This window comes from Propithecus coquereli, unplaced genomic scaffold (assembly GCF_000956105.1).
Source record: "Propithecus coquereli isolate 6110/MARCELLA unplaced genomic scaffold, Pcoq_1.0 Scaffold353, whole genome shotgun sequence".
NCBI classification, from domain to species: Eukaryota; Metazoa; Chordata; class Mammalia; order Primates; family Indriidae; genus Propithecus; species Propithecus coquereli.
In genome coordinates, this window is record NW_012149208.1 from 2,349,450 (window position 1) to 2,371,138 (window position 21,689).

A 21,689-nucleotide genomic window follows, 5' to 3' on the forward strand; every position below is an offset into this window, starting at 1 on the left:
TCCCCATTCACATACAGGACTGCGGGCGTGTGCAGTGCCCAGCCTCCTTCCTCCCAGACTGACGTCCCACTGCTTCTTGGCCAAACACTCAGCACCTGTGGCCACGCTGTTCTTCAGGAAGGCATCAGGCCCGGCACTTACCTTCATGCCGTAACCCTGCAATAACCCGCCCAGCTGCTACCCTCTGAAGCACACCCCGCAGCATCTAACTCTGCCGGCCGCTGCCACCTCTCCCATCTCAGACTCCCCTCCACCCACACCTCACGCATCCTCACTCCTCTCTGGCAGCTCCTTGTTTCTTTCAAAGCTTCCACTTCTCTTCCTGACACATCCAAACACAATCCTCCATTCCCCAAACCAGGAATGCCGCTCCGGCCCAGCCTCCTTCCACACCCGCCTGCGGCTTCAACCTCTTTCAGCTCCAACCGGTACCACTTCTCGATCTTATCCCAACTCCCTCCATCACCTGCAAAGACTCCGAAAGACCTGAAGCTCCCCGTGTCCAAACACACCTTTTATTCCAGGTTTGAAACTTTGAAGCCCGTCTTTTTAAAATATACTTCCAGTTTTTTAACATTGTAAAACCCCTAAATGCTTACTATAAAAATCTTTGAAAACACAAGCAATAATTTGCAAGTATCACCCACAATCCCACCCTGAAGAAGAAACGGCTTCATTTGAAAAAAATCTTCCTCAGTTTTTAATGCTAACACATTTCATGTTCTTTCCAATCATGGGAGGCTCCTGTGTGGTTTTATAACCTACATTCCTCATGTAAAAATTTAAATAAGACACCTTTCTGCTAAAGCCACTTAAAAATTACTGAAACAGATCGAGTGTACAGATGAGCACAGTACCCAAGGCCAGATCAAGAAACGGAAATCGTCAGGCCCCTGAAGACTGCCTCAGTTGCCTTGTCCCTACCCCACGAACAACCACCACTATCCCAGCTTCCAGCGGCATGGTTTTCAGGTGGAGCCATGCACAAATCTTCCCTCTTTCTCCAGGTGCCAACAACAGCCACTTCCTTCTTCATTTGCCGGTCCACACAGAAGTGGATTTTTTATTTTTGTAACAGAGACAGGGTCTTGCTGTCACCCAGGCTGGAACTCCCGGGTTCAAGCAGGAGCTGCCCAAGCTTCCCGAGTAACTAGGATTACTGGTGCGAGCCGCCCTGCCTGGCTGAAGTGGATTATTTTAAAAGTCCCACTGCCTCCGGTTTCCTCCAAGACCAACTCACCGTACACACATCATACGAGCATTCCTAAAATATCCCGTCCTTCTCCATGAAAAGACCTCCTGCAACAGAACCGCAATCTCCCGGCCGTCTCTCCCACCTCTAACACTTCCCCTACAAAACCCGCTTTCATGCTTGAGAAGCGTCCCAAACACCACCGGTCTAATGCTCTGCCTGCAGCCTCAGCCACCCGGTGGAAGTCCGGAAAGTTCACACACCGAACCGCGGCCGGCCCGCTATACAACCTTCACACCAACGCCTTGCTCCACGGTGACGCGCAGGGACTGGCTCACTTCCTGGATACACGCGGCTGTTACTCTCTCCAGGGGAGCCCAACACCGTGTGAGACATTAGCAGCTGTGGTCTGGCTGAGACCAGCGGGCTAGTCCCGGGCTTTCCGCCAATACTCACCTTACCGGGCCCACTCCTCTCTCAAGGACAGAACAGCTCAGGACGAAACCGACCTTCGCCCAGAGACCCGTGTCTCGGACACAGGTGAGCTGCTCCCGGCACAGCCAGACCAGGGCTGCGCTAAGTGGCGTGACCCCAGGGACAAGGCCCCTCCCCTCCTCGGCCCCATACCTTGTGCGGTTAAGGCCTACTTTTGCTGGCGTCATCCTTAGAACGCCCGTCACCACCCGACACACACAGCACACGCCCACACGGCCAGCGGCGGTCAGTTACAAGCCCGCCCCGGGCCACGCCTTTCTCTGGGAAGGTCATCAGGCCCCACACTTACCTTTATGCCGTAACCCCATTTTTCGCTATTGTCAGAATCCTCCGAATAAAGCCCAGTCACAGCAGCAAGGATAGGATTCCCGCATCAGAGGAACTGGGCGAAGACTCACAAGGAGAGATGAGTACAGAAAAGAGCAGCTCGTCGGCCAGCACGCAGCACCTTGTCCCCCAGGAAGCCACACTGAAATCAAGCTAAGAGGTTCCTTCTCCCAGAGGAAAGTTTTCATCCAAAACACACATGCGCGCGTGCACGCACACACACACACAATCCCAGCAGCCTTCATTACGAAATTAAAGAAACCATTGAGTGTAAGACAGGTTTTCTTTTATTAGTTTCTCCTAAACTTATCTCATGTTTACTGAATGATTTTCTTAGTGTAAGAACGTGACCTGGAGCTTTAACAAACCAATTTGGATAACGCAACCGGGATAAATGCTTGTCTACACACAAGCCATCAACTGTCACTCTGTGGCCTGGCCTCCATGTAGATCCAACTGGTCTTAAAGCCCGTCTGGACAGGGAGCAAGCAGACCACATCATCTTAGTTCTAGTTTTAACTCCAAGTTCCCCCCATCCCGACACCTATACCCTTCCCCACACACACACATGAAAAAATTTTTAGAAGAAATGGCCATTAAGGACTGAGTCAGTTGCATAAGGGTGGCTTAATCCTGCAGCCAGCACTTCACAGATTCTGGCCTCGCAGCAGGTCAGCTGGAACTCTCGAAGCGTGACAGGTAGAGAACGAACAGAGGATGCTCTAAGAACAGGGCCCAAGTCCTGGCGCCGTAAGGCCTCTGTCCATGCTCATACAGCACATAAACATACTTCCTCCTTCCTCCTCTGAGCAAGTGTTCTCTATAGCATTTTGGAGCTTGTGACACTCTAAAACTTTTCCATGTAGAGATAGACAGAAACTTACTCTAACTATGCAAGATACAATCCTATTTCTAACAACGTAGGCCAGTATTAACAGAGAGACACTCTGCTATACAGAATAGCAATTATTACAAAGATCCAAAATGTAACCAACAAAGCTCATAGCAGTTCCTAAGGCAGGTACCAGCTCTGGCCTCTTACACAGGCTTCCCTTGGAGTTTCCAAAATGCCTCCCTCCTATCGGCACCGCCCCGACAGCAGTCAGAGGAATGCTCGGCACACCCGGCATCGCCGCACGGTCGAGAACAGGTGTTGCGTAACGCTGGGCGCCACACCTCTTGAACACTAATTTCAGGCTCATCCAGTACAATCCAGTGTATCTTAATTTTCTGTATCATCTGTCAGCTGTTTAACATGTACAAATTGGCATATTCATGACAGACAGTAACACTTAACACACAAGTGATTCTGAATGAGCTAAAAAGAAATTTTAACACTTGTCCTAGGAGTTCAAGCTATACCTCGAATTTACACAGAACATCTCCCGCTCGAACAAACAGGCCAGGGTACAAATCTTTACACCATAGTTAGCAAGGATCGATTCCTCAGTTAAATTTACCATGCCTGTACCCGACAGTACATCTACCCAATCCTAACTTTCTGAAGAGAAAATTGCTTAGAGACTTTGATGCTTGGGGTATTAGTGAACATACTTCCAGGAAGAGCCTCGAGGTCTAAAACCCTCAGGTAACAACTCGCTCTAAGTCAGGGGGTCTATTTTCCCAAGAGCAGAACGTGGCATTTATACTGGAGCTCCTTTATTCGGAGAAGGGGGAGAGACTGGGGTGGAAGAGGGGGTGAAGTGTGAAGAGGCTCAAAGCATACTCTTGCTATGTCGCTCTGTGCCACGCTGTGCTCTGACCCTCAAACAGAGGGCGACCCCATCCCCACGCCAGGCAGGGAGCCGTGGTGGCAGTCTCCACAATAGATTTTTGAAGCATGATTAGAGCTCCTGCCATATAAGTCACAATGAAAAGTCTGCTTGATAGCTAGGTATAGCTTTTGCTATAGCTCAACTTTCCGATATAAACTTGTTCCTGTAGACGCATGATTAAACATAAAAGGAGTGAAGCGTAAGCTCAGTAAGACTAACTGGGCTTCTAAATAGTACCATTATGAAAAAGATACAATGCACTTAATTTCTGTATCTAACTATTTAGAAGTCAAAATGCTCCATACATATCCCCTCCCCCAAAATTCCCTAAAAACTAAGAAATCTTCAGTATTCGCTTGCTCTAGTTGATATTTAGAACAAAGTTGACAACTTAAAGCTTTATAACAGTCTGTTTTAATATAAACAGGTGTGGAATCAATCAATGTCCATGTCAGGAAGCTTCTTGTCCGAATCTGAAGGCACAGCCGTGTCTGTGCCCTGCTCAGCAGCCTGGGGGCCGGGGCTGTCTCCTTGTCCATCCACTGGTCCATTCTGCTCCGCATTTTTTTGCTCCTCTTTTGGAGGTTCCACTTTGGGTTTTGGCTTTGAAATTATAGGGCTGCAAATACTCATCAGCTCCTACAATGAGTAAGAGACAAAACTGTGGTTTCCTACAAATGAACAAATTTTACAGACATGCTAAACCCAAATCCACCCTCTCCCGCCAACCACCAACCCAGAAGCTAAAATGCAATGATGAAGTTCCCTCCCAAATGTCACCTGAGGACTATTAATAACACGAGTGACAAGAAAACGCTATTACATGAAAGCGTAAACTACCTTAATTTTAGCTTCGATCTCTTTTGACTTGACGACTGGGTCCGTGGTCGGACTCTGCTTGTTCTGCAGATTCAGCTTGTTGTTCATCCACTCCATGGCCTCGTTCGTGCTTTTCTCCACCTTCGCCACGTCCGCGGCGTCCAGGTGCTCGTACTGGTCCTCCTGCAACCGGCAGCAGCCAGACAAACAAGTATTAAAGGAGGATACTCTCCCGCCCCAAATGTTTGTCTAGTTTTCTGCCATCTTTCAAAAAGATGAAATCTTAAAAAAAAAATGAAGCACATTTCACCTCATGATCTAAACTGACAGTATTCAAGAAAAGAAACGTAATCACAATTTTTTAAACACTCACAAAATAGATTTAAAGGCCAAGAATATAAATCAGGTGGTAATTTAAAGGCTTCAACAGTATAAATAGCTGCACATGTTTTATACAAACTTTTACAAAAATAATTTCACGATGCGAAAAAATTTTATTAGATACAGAGTTGAGGTTTAGGCATGGTAGTTCAGAACCAAAATAATGAATACAATTTTTAAAAGAAGGCCTTTCAAAAGTAAAATTGGGGGGGGGGGGGAGATCAATTTATCATTCTTAATGTTTCTTACACTGACATTACATCAAGACCTAGAGTATAATGGAGTGGTTAGAACCCAAACTTTGCAGTCAGACTTCTGGCTAAACGCCAGCTCTCTCGACTTAGTAGCCTTGGGTGTTGCTTAAGGAAAGTGAGGCTTAAAGAAGTTAGAAGTTGGCCAGGCGCGGTGGTTCACGCCTGTAATCCTAGCACTCTGGGAGGCCGAGGTGGGTGGATCGCTCAAGGTCAGGAGTTCAAGACCAGCCTGAGCAAGAGCGAGACCCTGTCTCTACTAAAAAATAGAAAGAAATGATCTGGACAACTAAAAACATATATATAAAAAAAAAATTGGCCGGGCATGGTGGCGCATGCCTGTAGTCCCAGCTACCCGGGAGGCTGAGGCAGGAGGATCACTTGAGCCCAGGAGTTTGAGGTTGCTATGAGCTAGGCTGACGCCATGGCATTCTAGCCCGGGCAACAGAGTGAGACTCTGTCTCAAAAAAAAAAAAAAAAAGTTAGAAGTTATCTATGAAGGCTGATGCCACCACCTACTTCGTAAGGGTACTCACAAAGGTGTAGATTCAATGAGACAGTGTATTTATGGAGCGTACCATATAGTGCTCAAAACTATCAAACTGTCATAGTCTTACATCTGTGTAACAAACCAAATGACACACCTAACATATTCTCTGAAGGACCAGGACAGAGCATGTTACGTCCAACAAGGATAAAGCATTTCACAGCAGGAAAAGGAAACTAAACAATACTGCCCAATTTCAGATTCCACCTATGAAAAAGATGGAGCAAATCCCATGGTTCTTATCAAGAGTCTACAAACCATTACACATTGCTTAACATCCAAAATAAAACAAGTATTATTAAACAACAGCTTAAGAGAAAAAATACTGTATAAATGCCTCAAAACTTATCTTTACCAAAATAAGAGTACGGAAAAAAAAGAAAGAAGTTACCTTGTTTTTGAAAGAGCTGATTACTTTCATATACTGTTGGATCTGTTTGCCTAGTTCTTCAAATAATTTTGGTCTTTCTTCAGATTCTTGGAACCGTAACTTGATAGGCTGACCTAGATTCTTAAAAGAAAGAATATACAAATTCTTCATAGGGCAGCTTAAGATATAAGAGTTGTACTGTTTCTACTAAGATGGATTATGAAGTGCATTTACTCTCCATGTGCTACACAGGAGAAGTTATTCTTTCTCCGGCCCACTAGGAATGCAAGGCTGCCTCCGGATGGACACCAGAGTTTGCCTCAATGCTGTTCAGGGTGGAGCTGGTTCAATTTGCCACCTGAGCCCTTATTCGCAAAACACAGTGGGGAGGCAGCCAAAAATTAGGTGCCTCCTAACAGAGATACACAGCACTAAGTAGGAAATATACTTGCCAAAAGTAAAATTTTTTTTAAAGCCACCTGAATCTGATGAAGCCTCTAAACTCTAACCACCAATTTAACAACGTTAACCACCACAGCAATGAAAATCGGTGAAATCCAGACTGGGGGAAATCCTGCAGGACCAATGATCCAGTTTCCTCATCAAATAAATAAGGGGGAAAATGGTGAAATAACTACAGACACAGATCTGAGAGACATATAAATAAAATGCATGAACCTTATTTGGATACTAACTCCGACTGAAAAAAAAATTATGAAATAAATGGAACTTGAAAAGTGAATACCACAGTGTTATTAAGAAATTTTTTAGGTGTGATAATGGTACAGCATTAGGTTATACTTTCTTTCATTAAAATATTTTTGGATTAAATTTAACATGAGAGACTTGCTTCAAATGACAGAGTAGGAATAGAAATAAACAAATTGGCCATAAACTGAAAAGAGCTGAAGCTATAGTCCCTTTACTTTCATGTGTTTGACATCTCCCAGAATAAACGGTAACACACACACACACACACACACACACACACAACCTCAAGGAGATTCTTACTACTCTTGCCAAAATGACATATTCAACTACACGTACTCTCCTTGAGAAATTTCACTCAAGAGGTAGCCATAATGGCCCAGTTCCACAAAAATACAAGTAATCCAGAGCTAAAACTAAAGGGAAATGTGAAAAGTTCATTCTTGTGCATTTGCATCCTTTTCCAAACAGAACGCCTCAATCTAAAATTGAGGCGTTCTGTTTGGAAAAGGATGCAAATACTTTTAATACTTTGCTTTTTTAACCCTAAGGTTTAACGATCAGATTCTTTAAATACTAAACAAGATACTTTGCTTTTATCAAGAATCAAAACTACATAAACGTCCTATCCCACGTGCACTACAGGTCTCTTTAAGGAAGTGAATACATCTTGCTAGCTTTTCCATTTCTTGACAGCAAGAATGCACTAAATCTCCAATTCAATGAAGCACTATAAGTCTAAACTCAATTTTCAAAAAAATTCTTTTGTTATTATGAGGTTCTAGAAGTGAGAATGATAATCAGCATAAGTCATAAAGGGTACAGTTCATCAAACATCACGTCCAGCCTGTCTTCTTGGCTTGACACGAGAATTCTCCCAATTTTGAGCTCCTCTCTTTGGAAGCTTCAACAAGGGTTTGGGATACTTCTGCTCTCAAGAGTCACTTACTTTTAATTCGGCCAATTTATCAACATAAACTTGCTTTGGCTGGTCTTCTCCTTCCTCATACAACCAATTCTCAGTATCTTCTAGTTTCAAAGTAAAACTGTTACGATCCTAAAGAGAAAGAAAATATTGTAATTAGGTCAAAAACCAGCTGTGCCACCGGTGCAGTCACCAGCACAGAACGCAATGACAGATCTCGGATTTGCTCTAAAATGCAGGGTGGGAGGAGCTGGGGGACACAGGAAACAATGGTGGCAAATATTACACTGGACAGGTACAGGGGGCTTATTGTATCACTCTCTCTCCACTATGGGAGACTTGGGGTATGTTTGAAAATTTCAAAACCAGGCCGGGCGCGGTGGCTCACACCTATAATCCCAGCACTCTGGGAGGCCGAGGCGGGCGGATCATTTGAGCTCAGGAGTTCGAGACCAGCCTGAGCAAGAGCGAGACCCCGTCTCTACTAAAAAAAAAAAGAAAGAAATTAGCTGGATAACTAAAAATATATATATATAAAAAAATTAGCCGGGCATGGTGGCGCATGCCTGCAGTCCCAGCTACTCAGGAGGCTGAGGCAGGAGGATCGCTTGAGCCCAGGAGTTTGAGGTTGCTGTGAGCTAGGCTGACGCCACGGCACTCTAGCCCGGGCAACACAGTGAGACTCTGTCTCAAAAAAAAAAGAAAGAAAGAAAGAAAATTTCAAAACCAGAAACTGTATATTTAAAAGCAAGTTGAGTTAAAATAAGTAGGGAAAGTGAACTGACTTAAAGAAAAATACAAGGTAAATAACTGCACTCAATGCGCCAAAAACTGATTTGTAAAAGTGACACACATTAACTGGGCACAGTGGCTCCTGCCTGCAGTCCCAGTTTTCAGGAGGCTGAGGCAGGAGGATCGCTTGAGCACAGGAGTTTGAGGCTGCAGTGAGCTATGATCAAGCCACTGCACTCTAGCCTGGGCAACAGAACAAGATCCTCTCTTTTTTTAATTATTTTTAATTAAAATGTTGTGCAAAGACTATCTTTAGGGAAACACTGCACTAATAAATACCTAATTAACTATATAAAACGTCCCCCCCGAACAAAAAATACATTTTTAGTAATTTCACTATGCACACAGATGCAAGCTTCCCTTCTAAGCCACGTGAAGATGCCCCAGGAGACGCACAGAGCAGCCAGGCCCGCCGTGGGGCACACTTACGTCTTCACTCACGAACTTCTCGTATTCCCCACTAAGCTTGTCTCGCATCTCGTACACGTATTCTTCCACTGCATTCTTAGCATCGTTCCGTTCCTTCTCCAGTTTATCCTGCATGATCATCTTACCCTGAGAGCATGAAATTAACATCATGTATAAATTAGACATTAGGACAACTGAGAGAATTTCCACTTAAATACTAACAGAACTATAAAAACAGAATTCTTCACCAAATCCTTTTAGTTCTGTGAGCCACTCAACAAAGCAGAACTGGAAGACTAGTCCTCAACAAATTTTGAGACCAAGAAGTGAGATTTCTGTGGGTGGCATTACAGGAAAGCATTAAAAATATCAAGGCGTAGAAACTCAAAAGCAAAAATAAATGTAAAAGCCAGGTGCGGTGGCTCACACCTGTAATCCTAGCACTCTGGGAGGCCAAGGTGGGAGGACTGCTCAAGCTCAGGAGTTCGAGACCAGCCTGAGCAAGATCAAGACCCCATTTCTACAAAAATTAGAGAAATTAGCCAGACGGAACACGTGCCCATAGTCCCAGCTACTCGGGAGGCTGAGGCAGGAAAATCGTTTGAGCCCAGGAGTTTGAGGTTGCTGTGAGCTAGGATGACGCCACTGAATTCTAGCCTGGCAATAGACCAAGACTTTTGTCACCAAAAAAAAATTTAAGAGAACTTTAAGAAACTATTGGTTCAATTATCTTAAGTGAAATAAGCCAAGAAAGACAAATTTTGCATGTTCTCACTAGTATGCGGGAGCTAAATATTAAAAATAATTGATGTCATGGAGACAGAGGGTAGAATGACAGTCACGAGAGGCTGGGAAGGGTATCGGGGAGTGGGGGGTAAAGTGGGGATGATTAACGGTTACAAAAACATAGAGCCGGGCACAGTGGCTCACGCCTGTAATCCTAGCACTATGGGAGGCCAAGGCAGGAGGATTACTTGAGGTCAGCAGTTCGAGAACAGCCTGAGCAAAAGCGAAACCCCACCTCTACTAAAAATAGAAAAATTAGCCGGGCATGGTGGCATGTGCCTGTAGTCCCAGCTACTCTGGAGGCTGAGGCAGGAGGATCACTTGAGCCCAAGAGTTTGAGGTTGCAGTGAGCTATCGTGATGCCACTGCACTCTAGCCAGGGTGACAGAAGGGTGACAGAGCAAGACTCTGTCTCAAAAAAAAAAAAAATTATATATAAATATATATATAGAAGTTAGCATGAACAATACTAGCACAACAAAGCAAATATAATAAGTTAGGGAATACTTTTAAAGTAACTGTAATAAAAGAACAGAATTGGAATGTTCCTAAAACAAAGAAATGTTGAATGCCTGGGGTGATGGGTACCCCAATTACCCTGATTCAATTCATATTGTATGTCAGTATCAAAACATCACATGTACTCTACAAAGATACACAGCTATTTTGTACCCATAATAATTAAAAAATTTTTAAAAGAAATTACTGGTTCAATGTCACAAGGTAAAAATACTGTTATTGTTATGGAATATGAAGAAAAATCAAATTTATTCGTGCAGTATAAATGCCAAAGTTTCTATAAAACAAAATCATTCCAAGATCCACTGGATACCTAGTAAGAAACTTCACAGACAACAATTAGTACAACAAACGTGCTCCAGGACCCCAAACCTTGCATCACTCACCGTAACGAGAGTTAATGAATTTACACACTGACTGGCAATGGGAAGGAACAAGCAAAATAGTGCTGCCATTAACACTATGTGACTTCTACTCATCAACTCCCATGACCCACCACCTCAAATATCCCAATCTCTGGTGAATAAACATATATATACACCCAAAAATGAATGCTACTTCCTCTATAGGAAAGACATGTCAAAGATCTCCTAACAGAGCTTCTACCAATATAGACATTGTATTAGTATCACCATAAACAAATTCTGACATACCATGGGATCTATAATTTAAACTTGTCTTTTCAGTACCCAAAAGTCTAAATTATTTTTTCAAAGTCCAAACAACCGAAAGTGCATAACGATCACTAGAAACAGTCTGAATGCTTTGGTCACACTGATTTGTTAGCTCACTGTTCTAAGAAACTTTAAATAACCACCTCATTTTCAATGTACAAGTTGAGCATCTCTCTGTCTATCTGCCATAACAGCTGATTCTCAATTGGCAGGTCCACAGTACTGGTCTTCACTTTTGCCTTCTTGGCCTGGGGTGGTTGGTCCATCTTTTTGTCTTTTGATCCAGCTTGGGAGGTCTAAAATAATAGAAATCATTAAGAACAAACACATACACAGAGTACTTTAAACTTCAAAATGGGTCTTATTTCAAAAGCTAGTTTTGAGCCGGGCGCGGTGGCTCATGCCTGTAATCCTAGCTCTCTGGGAGGCCGAGGCGGGCGGATCATTTGAGCTCAGGAGTTCGAGACCAGCCTGAGCAAGAGCGAGACCCCATCTCTACTAAAAATAGAAAGAAATTAATCGGACAACTAAAAATATATACAAAAAATTAGCCGGGCATGGTGGCGCATGCCTGTAGTCCCAGCTACTCGGGAGGCTGAGGCAGGAGGATCACCTGAGCCCAGGAGTTTGAGGTTGCTGTGAGCTAGGCTGATGCTACGGCACTCACTCTAGCCCGGGCAAAAGAGTGAGACTCTGTCTCAAAAAAAAAAGAGCTATTTTTGCTTTTTTTTTTTTTTTAACTTTGCTCCCTGATGATCTAAATAACTTGGGACTATCATAACATCCAGAAAACAAGAAATAAATAAATATAATATGAGGTATCTGGAGTAGGCAAATTCACAGAGATTAAAGCAGAATGGCGGCTGACAGGGATGTGGGGAGGGGAGAATGGGGAGTTGTTTAACGGGTAAAGAGTTTCAGTTTTGCAAGATGAAAAAGTTCTGAAGATTGGCTGTACCACAATGTCTACATTTAATACTGTACGGAACTATACACTTAAAAAAGGTTAAGATGATAAATTTTATGTTTATCTTACAATTGACAATAAGTTTTAAAAAATACACAATACAACCTCCCACAATCAACATAGAATCACTATTAAACATTTTTCTTCTATTCTTAGCTAAACATAAAGAAATATATTATGAAGTTAGTGGAGAGAAAATATGAAATTTTTAAGGATCAGTAACATACGTGCAATGTGATTTTCGGAATGTTTGTAACCATTTACATTCTCACAGTAACTTAGGAAGACCCATCCCCCTGTACCTTACCCATAACTGGGAATTCGTTTAACTTTATCTCACTGTTATTTTAATGAGTTTCTTCGGGTCAATAACCTTTGCTCACACATCACTTCTTCGAATTGCCTCGTACCATTTAATACACCACTCTCTCAGGGTTTTGTGATATTTTCCACAAATGACTGACCCTTCTAGTTCTTCTCATTTCATATTATTTGTCAATAAAAATTTTTATTGTCAAATGTACCCTTTTTCCTTTGTGATTACTTTTGCTGCTTTTATCCTTTGAAAGCCCTTCTTCATCCACGCATTAGAAAAATACACACTTCAAGCTTTTGTTTCTCTGGGATTTTTTTGTTTTGTTTTTTTCTTTTTCCTCCTTGCCTTGCTAAGAGAATGTCTGGGTTCTTTAACTCTTAACTTTTGAATTCATTTGGAATTCGGTTTGTTCTGTTACGTGAGGGAAGACTTCATTGTCATTTCCCCACCTCATATCCACGTGAGCTAAGTGCTGAAATTAACGTCTCACTTGTACATCATTTCCCTCAGAAGCAATGGTACGGAAGACATTTCAGTTCCTGAGCACCCCCAGGAAGTCTACGTAACAACCGCCCTGAAACTTCCCACGGTTCCGAGGCACTGGGGTGGGAGGATCTGTCATTTCTCCCTTCTCCTCGCCTGCCTTCCACGAACAGAAGAACTTCTCTACCACTGCTGCCCCCAACCCACCCGACATGAAAGGTTTTCCATCTTGAATACGGCCTGACCCAGCTAAATCTGTGAACACAATTTCCTCTGCCCCTTTTTTCTTTTTTAATATTACTTGCACAGCTAAAAGAAAGCAATTAAAATTATTTAACTGACATCAAAATGGGTAGTAACAGACTTAAGCCATGTCAAGGCTCTGCCAAATGCCACCATCAGAAATTCCTAAAAAGGTGAGATTATACATTGTAATGTTATAAATAACTTGAAAGAAAAGGTGTTTTCAATGTTAAGAACAAATTTAAACATGAAAACTTGAAATTAAAGAACAGGTTGTAAAGGATTCAAAAATGTTACATATTCATTTTGGGATAAATTATTTACATTATTTACAAAATGATTTAAAACAGTAATTAAAATCTTTCAATAAAAAGACATGGATCAGGGAGTTAATAAAGGTGAAAAATTTTTAAGTCTCATTACTATTTATCAGTGATGAATGTATTATGGATAGAATGATTCAGTAAGAACAACTCAGAAACTAACATGAACCAATCACTAGGCTAGTAAATCTAGGGCTTCTGAGTGCTTTCTTCCCCTGTATCAACTAGAAGAGTTCAAAGGTCATCTTGCAAAAGGCACATTACAAAACACTATAAAATCCTGCTTAAAAATTGTTCACAGGCTGGGAGCGGTGGCTCACAACTATAACCTCACCACTTTGGGAGGCCAAGTCAAGAGGATTGTTTGAGGCCAGGAGTTTGAGACCAGCCTAGGCAACATATAGCAAGATCCCATCTCTACAAAAAATTTAAAAATCAGCCAGGGATGGTGGCACATGCCTATAGTCCTAGATACATGGGAGGCTGAGGTGGGAGGATAGCTTGAGCCCGGAAGTTCCAGCCGAGGCAACAAAGTGAGACCCTGTCTCTAATTTTAAAAATATAAATTGTTGGCCAGGCGCGGTGGCTCACGCCTGTAATCCTAGCACTCTGGGAGGCCGAGGCAGGCGGATTGTTTGAGCTCAGGAGTTCGAAACCAGCCTGAGCAAGAGCGAGACCCCGTCTCTACCAAAAATAGAAAGAAATTAATCTGACAACTAAAAAAAAATATATAGAAAAAACTAGCCGGGCATGGTGGCACATGCCTGTAGTCCCAGCTACTCGGGAGGCTGAGGCAGGAGGATCGCTTGAGCCCAGGAGTTTGAGGTTGCTGTGAGCTAGGCTGACGCCATGGCACTCTAGCCCGGGCAACAGAGCGAGACTCTGTCTCAAAAAAAAAAAAATATATATATATATATAGTTCAAATAAAAGAAGCAGCTCTACTATAACTACCCTCTAAGACATAGCGCCCCTCAGCCAAAACCATGTATGTTAGGAGACTGCGATTCATACTCTAAGACACAACTCATACCTCCATTTCTTCAGACTCCGCCTTATTTTCTGCTGGTGTTTGCTGCTGCTGCTCTTCAGTATGAGCTTCCTCCTGGTCCACTTGCATCTTCTGAAAAACAGGTCAAATTAAATCTTGGAACTAGGAAATATTAATACTAACAAAAGACTAAGCAACCTTCACGGCACACTGACAAAGTCACAAGATAGGAAATTCCTGCTGAATTACCAGCAATCAGAAGACCCAGACTCAAATTCCAGGTATGCTACGTATTACCTAGAGCACAGAAGTTTTCCTGTCGCATCTCAGTTAATATGTATGTGCTATGGGGAGAATACTGGCCCTGCCCTACCCTTATACAAACAAGAGTGACTGTGGTACGGGGAGAATACTGGCCCTGCCCTACCCTTATACAAACAGGAGTGATTGTGGAATTGCTTTGTACATCATAAAGTACTCGTACTTCAGTGTGGCATCATTTAACACAATCTCAAAACACAATCTGAAGAGAGCGTTAAGTTTCTCCAAGCTTCCGTATGAGCAGTTTCTCTCAAAAGTCTTAACTTTTTCAAATAGTTCCTAAATTAGTCTTTTCATCCTCAAAAGTACAATCACTGCATGTGTTAGGGAACTGAACACATTGAGAATTCTGTTAGAATTACAAAGCCCAACAACAAGGAAGGGCGAAGTTTGTGGAGAGCCTGAACAGGCAGTTCTCAAGGCCCGCAGCACACCAGAATGACCTTCGAGGCTTTTTCAACTACCGGTCCCCGGGCCCCAGGCCAAACCAAGTCCAGCAAAATCTCAGGACGAGACCCAGGCACTTGTCCTTTTATAAAGCTTTGATTCAGGTACCCAATGAGGACAAGACCTGGTGCGTGATTCCAACAAATGAGTGTACGATCTATTCCACTTGTGAACATAATCAGCTAAGACTCAGAGCATTCTTCGATAACCAGAAAGAATTAAAAGAATAACTCAGTTGAGAAGCGCACTATCTGAAGGGAGGAGCCAGCCGTGTGAAGACCTGCGGGTTTACCTAGGTTGGGGGAAGGGACGGACTCTCACTCAGCAGCTCCGTCACGATGTTCCTGCCTTGTCACCAAGCCGGCTTGCTGGAATCCTAGACAAGTCGCCACTGGGCCATCAAAAACGGTATAAAATGTCCAGATTACCTCTTCTTCCTTCGGATTCTGATCTGTTTCCATCGGCTCCTCGTTCTCCTCAGACTTGTGTACTTCCACCAGGGATGCGCTGGACACACTGAAAATGCCATGGACGTTCACGCGGACCTTGACTTTCACTTTCGAACTGGAGCCATCAGACTGAGGAGTGACTTTCTGAACTGAAAACTGAGCTAGGGACGTAGGAAAGACAACAGGGAACACGTAACCCAAGAGGATAAATCCAAACAGGAATCGTGCCCACACTGCCAGGTGATGTCCACCTCCCAGTGACAGGCCAGTAACTAACAGGATGCTTCAAAAATAAGCCAAGTGGATGCTTTTGGAATCTTACCCTCAGATCTCTCCTTCCTCTCTCTCATGGTCTTTTATTATCCTGTCCCAATTAAGGGCTCAAATACCTCCTAATTCTTTCCTTTCTTCCCGTCCCTTATTTCAACTTCATCTTTATATGCCACTGACAGATAAATTCCTAAAACAGGTTTGTCATATTCTCCTCTACTGAAAAGGAAAAACCCACTGATTCCACATGCTTCTGTCATTTACCAAGAAATTGTCATTTCTAGATTCAGTTACTATACAGGTGTTTTATTTATGTTTTCTTGATTCCAACAGCTCTGCAAAGTATGAATTATCGTCCTTATTCCTGGCTTTACAAGTGAGGGAAACAGAGTAAGTTAGCTTTCCACAGCTTCTAAGAGCCATTCAGGATGCTCCTAATACTTTCACCCATGTATTCTAGGTCTTTACAGTACAATTCCAGTTTCACTCTCTCTCCTCTCCAAGTATTATTTCCAGGTAAGAGTTTCCCAGAGTCTATAAAAACTCTAGCCAGCATGGTTCCAAAATCTAGGATGCATTGATACTGTGCCACAATTTCCTAATGATTTTCTGTGTACTTCTTAAAATTGTCGGAACAGAGTTTCTTTAACTCCTTACAGTATCTTACACAAAGCATAATCACAACATGTATTAACTGAGAAATACTGCCTACATAACAGGAGATCCAATTACACAGTAACTATCTGACCGGTTCTTAACCTGTTAACAAGACTGGAAGAGGTTTTCTTTTGTAATCTGAAGTACCTAAATTTCAGAATATTGCGCACTTGTTCTTTCTGCTATCCCAGTTCTCCAAGTAAATATAAGCTTTTTTTTTTTTTTTTTTTTTTTTTGGAGACAGAGTCTTGCTCTGTTGCCCAGGCTAGAGTGTCGTGGCATCAGCCTAGCTCACAGCAACATTTCCAACTCTTTACTTACCTATAGCAGGATCTGGATAGGGTAAATCCCGAGGAAAGCTGTAATAGGCCTCAAGAGTAAAAGGTTCCTTTCTATAAAACGTGAGGACTTTAGAGAAAGGAGCAGCATGGTTTTTTGGAAAGACTTCGCAGTCACTGGATGGAGGAAAAAGACAGAAATACACAAATTCAGGATATTCCTAACACTTTTACCCACGTATTTATTCTAGGTCTGTTTTTACCCGTGTATTCTAGTTTATAATTACTGCAGAGTCCTAGTTTCTCTCTCTTCTCAACTGACATTATTTCAGGTTTTAAGCGCTGGGCACAGTGGCCAAGGCGGGAGGATTGCTTGAGGCCAGGAGTGCAAGACCAGCCTGAGCAAGAGACCCCGTCTCTACAAGAAATAGAACAATTGGCCGGGCATAGCGGTACATGCCTGTAGTCCCAGCGACTCAGGGAGGCTGAGGCAGGAGGATCATTTGAGCCCAGGAGTTTGAGGTTGCAGTGAGCTAGTATCATACCACAGTACCTCTACCCTGGGTGATAGGGCAAGAATGTTTCATTTTAGGAAAAAAAAGAAGTTTCCAGAAATCTTTATAGATCAAGCATAAGAAACTAAGTAAGAACAAATGTATTTATTCTGAATAAAATCAGTGATTACTTTGCTTCATGCACTATGACAAAATGTTACAGATTTGCGTAAGTTGAAATTGAGTCAATATATTACTCAGGCTTAACACTGAATTAACTTTAAGTATAAAAACGATTAACAAACATTACCTTGACCCTTCTTCAGCTGGAGAATTCCATCTCAGAGAGATTGAATATGGTACTACATCAGTGATAGAAAATTCTCTGACTTTGAAAGCAGGCGATAAGATTGCACACTAGAATAGTAATTTTTAAAAATTCCATTTGACGAGTTAGACATAAACTGAAAGTATTACTAAACCCACAAATAATGACCTCAGAAAACCATCAATGGTTTTTTATAAATATTTACATTAATAATTTAATGGTGTATAAACAAGCAATTTTACAACCTTCTATCATCTGTAAAATTACCTATACAATCTAATTACTCATTATTATTTTTCCATTAACCTCCCTAACCCTTATTTAATTGATGTACACTACTTCACATTGACATGCCAAATTCTAATAGTATTTCAGGCTCAAAGTTATCTCTGTTTCTAGTCAACTAATTCATCTTACTATATGCTACAAAGTACAATCCCTTTTATGAACATCATCTCTGCTATCCATTTTAAAACAAAGATTCCAGAATCTTACACCTTGAGATCTCCCTGAGGTAACCTCAGGTTATTAGTTAGGTACATAAACCACTATCCCCTTTTTACAATGACTTATAAATGGCTACCTAGGAAAGAGGGAAAGTTCACCTGCAACGCACAGCCTCGAGTGACAGCTTCATCAGCATTTAATGTTGTGCTGAGTTCTTTGCCAAAAAAATTGCTGATCTTCTCTTTTACTGCAGGGATTCGTGTAGCACCACCAACTATCTCCACTGCATAAATATCTTCCTTCTTTAATTCTGTTTTTAAACAATTAGACATTTACATTAAAAGAATCTTTAAATTAGTATTTTACAAAATAAAACAATAACATCCTGAAATAATTCACAGATGTATAACAAAACTCCTTCACTCCCTCAGCCCCTCCACAACACACACAAACACACGCACTCACACAGATGTGTGGCATCTGGAAACTAGCAGGTGTTTTGATTGTCAAAATAATGCGGGAAAGGTGGCAAAACAATAATGGGATTTAGGAGGTGAGGGCCAGGAATATTCAATGTTCTACAATGTACAGGTCCTGCAATCTCTGACAGAGTCTCAAAGAACTGTTAAAACATCAGTAGATCAAATGTTCAAGTAAGCTAGCCGTAAGGAAAATAAGAGGGCCTCAAAATCATGGGTTACCCTGACCTGGCATGAACAAAAGAGGTATACAGAATCTAGCTACTGCGGTGCTCTCTTCAGAGCATAAACATAATTCAAATTAAATCACAGGTATAGTCTCCTCATATCAAAAGAATGTACCAAGGCTCTGCTGTTGCTAATAAAATACCTCTTAAAACCACCTGATTTCCTGGTCACATTTTATCTAACAACCACTGACAATTTCTTGAGAAGGGCAATTTAAAGAAATGGGCTGTCCCAGTGTGGAAAGAACATGCTCATCCACCATAATCACTCTGATTTAGTAACAAAGCCGGTGCCAAGCTGACAACATACCTCAACACTCTGACATAGCAACCAACACAATGCACTGTAAGTAAACACCTTGTCAAACGTTTTATGAAAATTAGTAATATATTCCTAAATCAAACAGCCACCTTTTAACCTGAGACAAAATTAATGCATCATGTTACATAAGTATGTAATCATCGTACCTTTCCTATGCTGTATCTCTCATTCAGCTAAGTAAGGATTTACTGGCAGAAAAGTTTACAAAACTATCACCTCGGCATTGCAAAATACAATTTTTACCACCATGAAATAACTGAGATGCTTATATCCATCTTTTACTCTGAATTAGGCTTCTTGGAGAAATTTTTATCAGATTTCCATGAACACTTATCACAAGATTACTGAAGAAGTGGGGGTATTCCAGGAGAAACATAAAAAGACACTTAATATAGCACTACAGTAGGTCCTACGATAAAAATTTATATAACTGCTTGGAAAAAAAAAATAAACAACATTTTCCAGAGAGTCTGAGATACATGAACAATTCAATCATGAAAATACTTACTGGCTTGTTCCAAAACACTACGAAGTGGTGGCTCTACTCTAGCTAAGAGATCATCACACATCTCCAGAAATTTGCCTCTATTTAAAAAAAAAAAAGAAAAAAAAAAGGTTAAATCGCATTCCCCTTTTATGTGCAATAGGTGGCTAAAATCAAAAACAAAGAACAAGTGTTGGCGAGATGTGGAGAAACTGGATCGCTCACACATTCCCAAGAGGTAAAATCAAATGGTGCAGCCACTTTGCAAGAGTGTTTGGTGATTCCTCAAAATGTTAAACAGAGAGTTAGCATATGAGTGAGCATTTCCACTCTAGGTACAGATCCAAAAGAACTGAGAACACATGTTCACGAAAAATATTGTACATGAACGTTCGCAAGCAGCAGCTTTGTTCACAAAAGCCAAAAAGTGGAAACAACCCAAATGGCTATCAACTATATTCAGCAATAAAATAGAACGAATACAATAAAAGGAACTGATACAGGTTACAACATGGATTAACTCAGAAAACATGCTAGGTGAAAGACGCCAGTCAAAAAAGAACATATTATTAGACTCCATTTGTATGAAATGTTCAAAATAGAGAGACAGAAAGGAGATTAGTGGCTGCCTGGACTAGAGGGAGGAAGAGGAGACCACCCATTAGCTGATGGGTACAGGGTTACATTTTTTTTCCTTTTTTAATACACTATTTTTTTTTTTGCATAAGTTTTAGGTTTACAGAGAATGCAATATAAAGAGAATTCCCATACACGCCCTCCTCACCCCAGCCCAGTTCCCCATTAACATCTTGCGTTAGTGTATCTGTTACAATCAATGAGCCAATGCTGATATACACGTGACAGTTTCCATTAGGGTTCTGAGTCTGGACAAATGTGTAAATACCCACTATTTCAGTATCAAACAGTGTAAGTTTCGCTGCCCTAAAACTCCCCCGTGCTCTATCTATTCGTCCCCCGCTTCATCTCTAAACCCTGGGCCACCACGGATCCTTTTCCTGTCTCCACAGTTCTGCCTTTTCCAGAATGCCGTACAGTTGGAATCGCACAGTATGTAGACTTTTCAGATTGGCTTCTTTCCCTTAGCAACAGGCACTTCGGTTTCCTCCGTGTCTTGTCGCAACCTGATGGCTCACTTAGGGTTTCATTACGAGGTAATGAAATTTTCTACTACTCAGGTGTGGTGACGGCTGCCCAGCTCTATGAATATACTAAAAACCACTGAATTATACACTTCAAACGGTTGACTTTTATAAATTACATCTCAATTAAAAAATACACACACACACACACACACACACACACATATATATACAGGAAAGGTGTAGAATACGCCCTCCAGAATGGCAAAAATTAAGAGACTGCTAATGCCAGTATTGGTGAGGACGTGTAGCAAGTAGAGCTCTTACACGTTATAGAAGTAATTCAAAATGACAGTCTTCTTTCCTTTTTGTTTTTGAGACAGAGTCTCGGGCTAGAGTACGGTGCCGTCGTCATAGTTCACTGCAACCTCAAACTCGTGGGCTCAAGCGATCCTCCTGCCTCAGTCTTCCGAATAGCTGGGACTACAGGCGTGCACCACCACACCTAAGGTTTTCTATTTTTAACAGAGACGGGGTCGGGGTCTTGCTCAGGCTGATCTGAACTCCTGACCTCAAGCGATCCTCTCACCTCGACCTTCCAGAGTGCTAGGATTACTAGCATGAGACCCTGTGCCCAGCCTGAGTCTTATTTCTAATAGCAAAAAAACTGGAAAAAGACAGTGCCCATTGATAGAAGAAAACAGTAAACATACAATGGCATACCAGTCAGCAAGACAGAAGGAGGAAGAAATGACATACCCAACAACTAAATGAATCTCAAAATTTTTATGCTGAGTAAAAGTGGCCTTACACAAAAGACTACATACTATATGATTCCATTTATAAGAAGTTCTAGAACAGACAAATTTCATCTATGGCTCAAAAGATACAAAAATCACAACAGTGATTACCTCTGGGGATGGAGGGCTGAGGACACTTTCTAACACAATGATCTATTTCACGACAAGGGTGCTGGTCACGAAGGTGTATGTGTTCACCCAAACTCAGCAATATGCACTCGAAACTCGCGTATGTCATTATATAAAAACACATCCCAAAAAACCACTGAATTATCGTTAATATACAAACTTTAGTA

General features: G+C 41.8%; 1 protein-coding gene across 1 annotated transcript in view; it reads right to left on the bottom strand.

Moving 5' to 3' along the window:
* Positions 1 to 2,281: 2,281 nt before the first annotated feature.
* The window catches only part of HSPA4 (heat shock 70kDa protein 4), a 44,046-nt gene continuing 24,638 nt past the window's right edge, over positions 2,282 to 21,689 (bottom strand). The window contains exons 8-19 of the mRNA XM_012651341.1: positions 19,518 to 19,594; positions 18,140 to 18,291; positions 17,517 to 17,623; positions 16,756 to 16,889; positions 15,487 to 15,668; positions 14,333 to 14,422; positions 11,113 to 11,265; positions 9,012 to 9,137; positions 7,815 to 7,922; positions 6,179 to 6,298; positions 4,630 to 4,791; positions 2,282 to 4,428 (exon numbers count right to left, since the gene is read on the bottom strand). Coding sequence (XP_012506795.1) covers positions 4,225 to 4,428; positions 4,630 to 4,791; positions 6,179 to 6,298; positions 7,815 to 7,922; positions 9,012 to 9,137; positions 11,113 to 11,265; positions 14,333 to 14,422; positions 15,487 to 15,668; positions 16,756 to 16,889; positions 17,517 to 17,623; positions 18,140 to 18,291; positions 19,518 to 19,594 — 1,615 coding nt within the window. The 3' untranslated portion in view covers positions 2,282 to 4,224. The remainder of the gene's footprint in view (positions 4,429 to 4,629; positions 4,792 to 6,178; positions 6,299 to 7,814; positions 7,923 to 9,011; positions 9,138 to 11,112; positions 11,266 to 14,332; positions 14,423 to 15,486; positions 15,669 to 16,755; positions 16,890 to 17,516; positions 17,624 to 18,139; positions 18,292 to 19,517; positions 19,595 to 21,689) is intronic.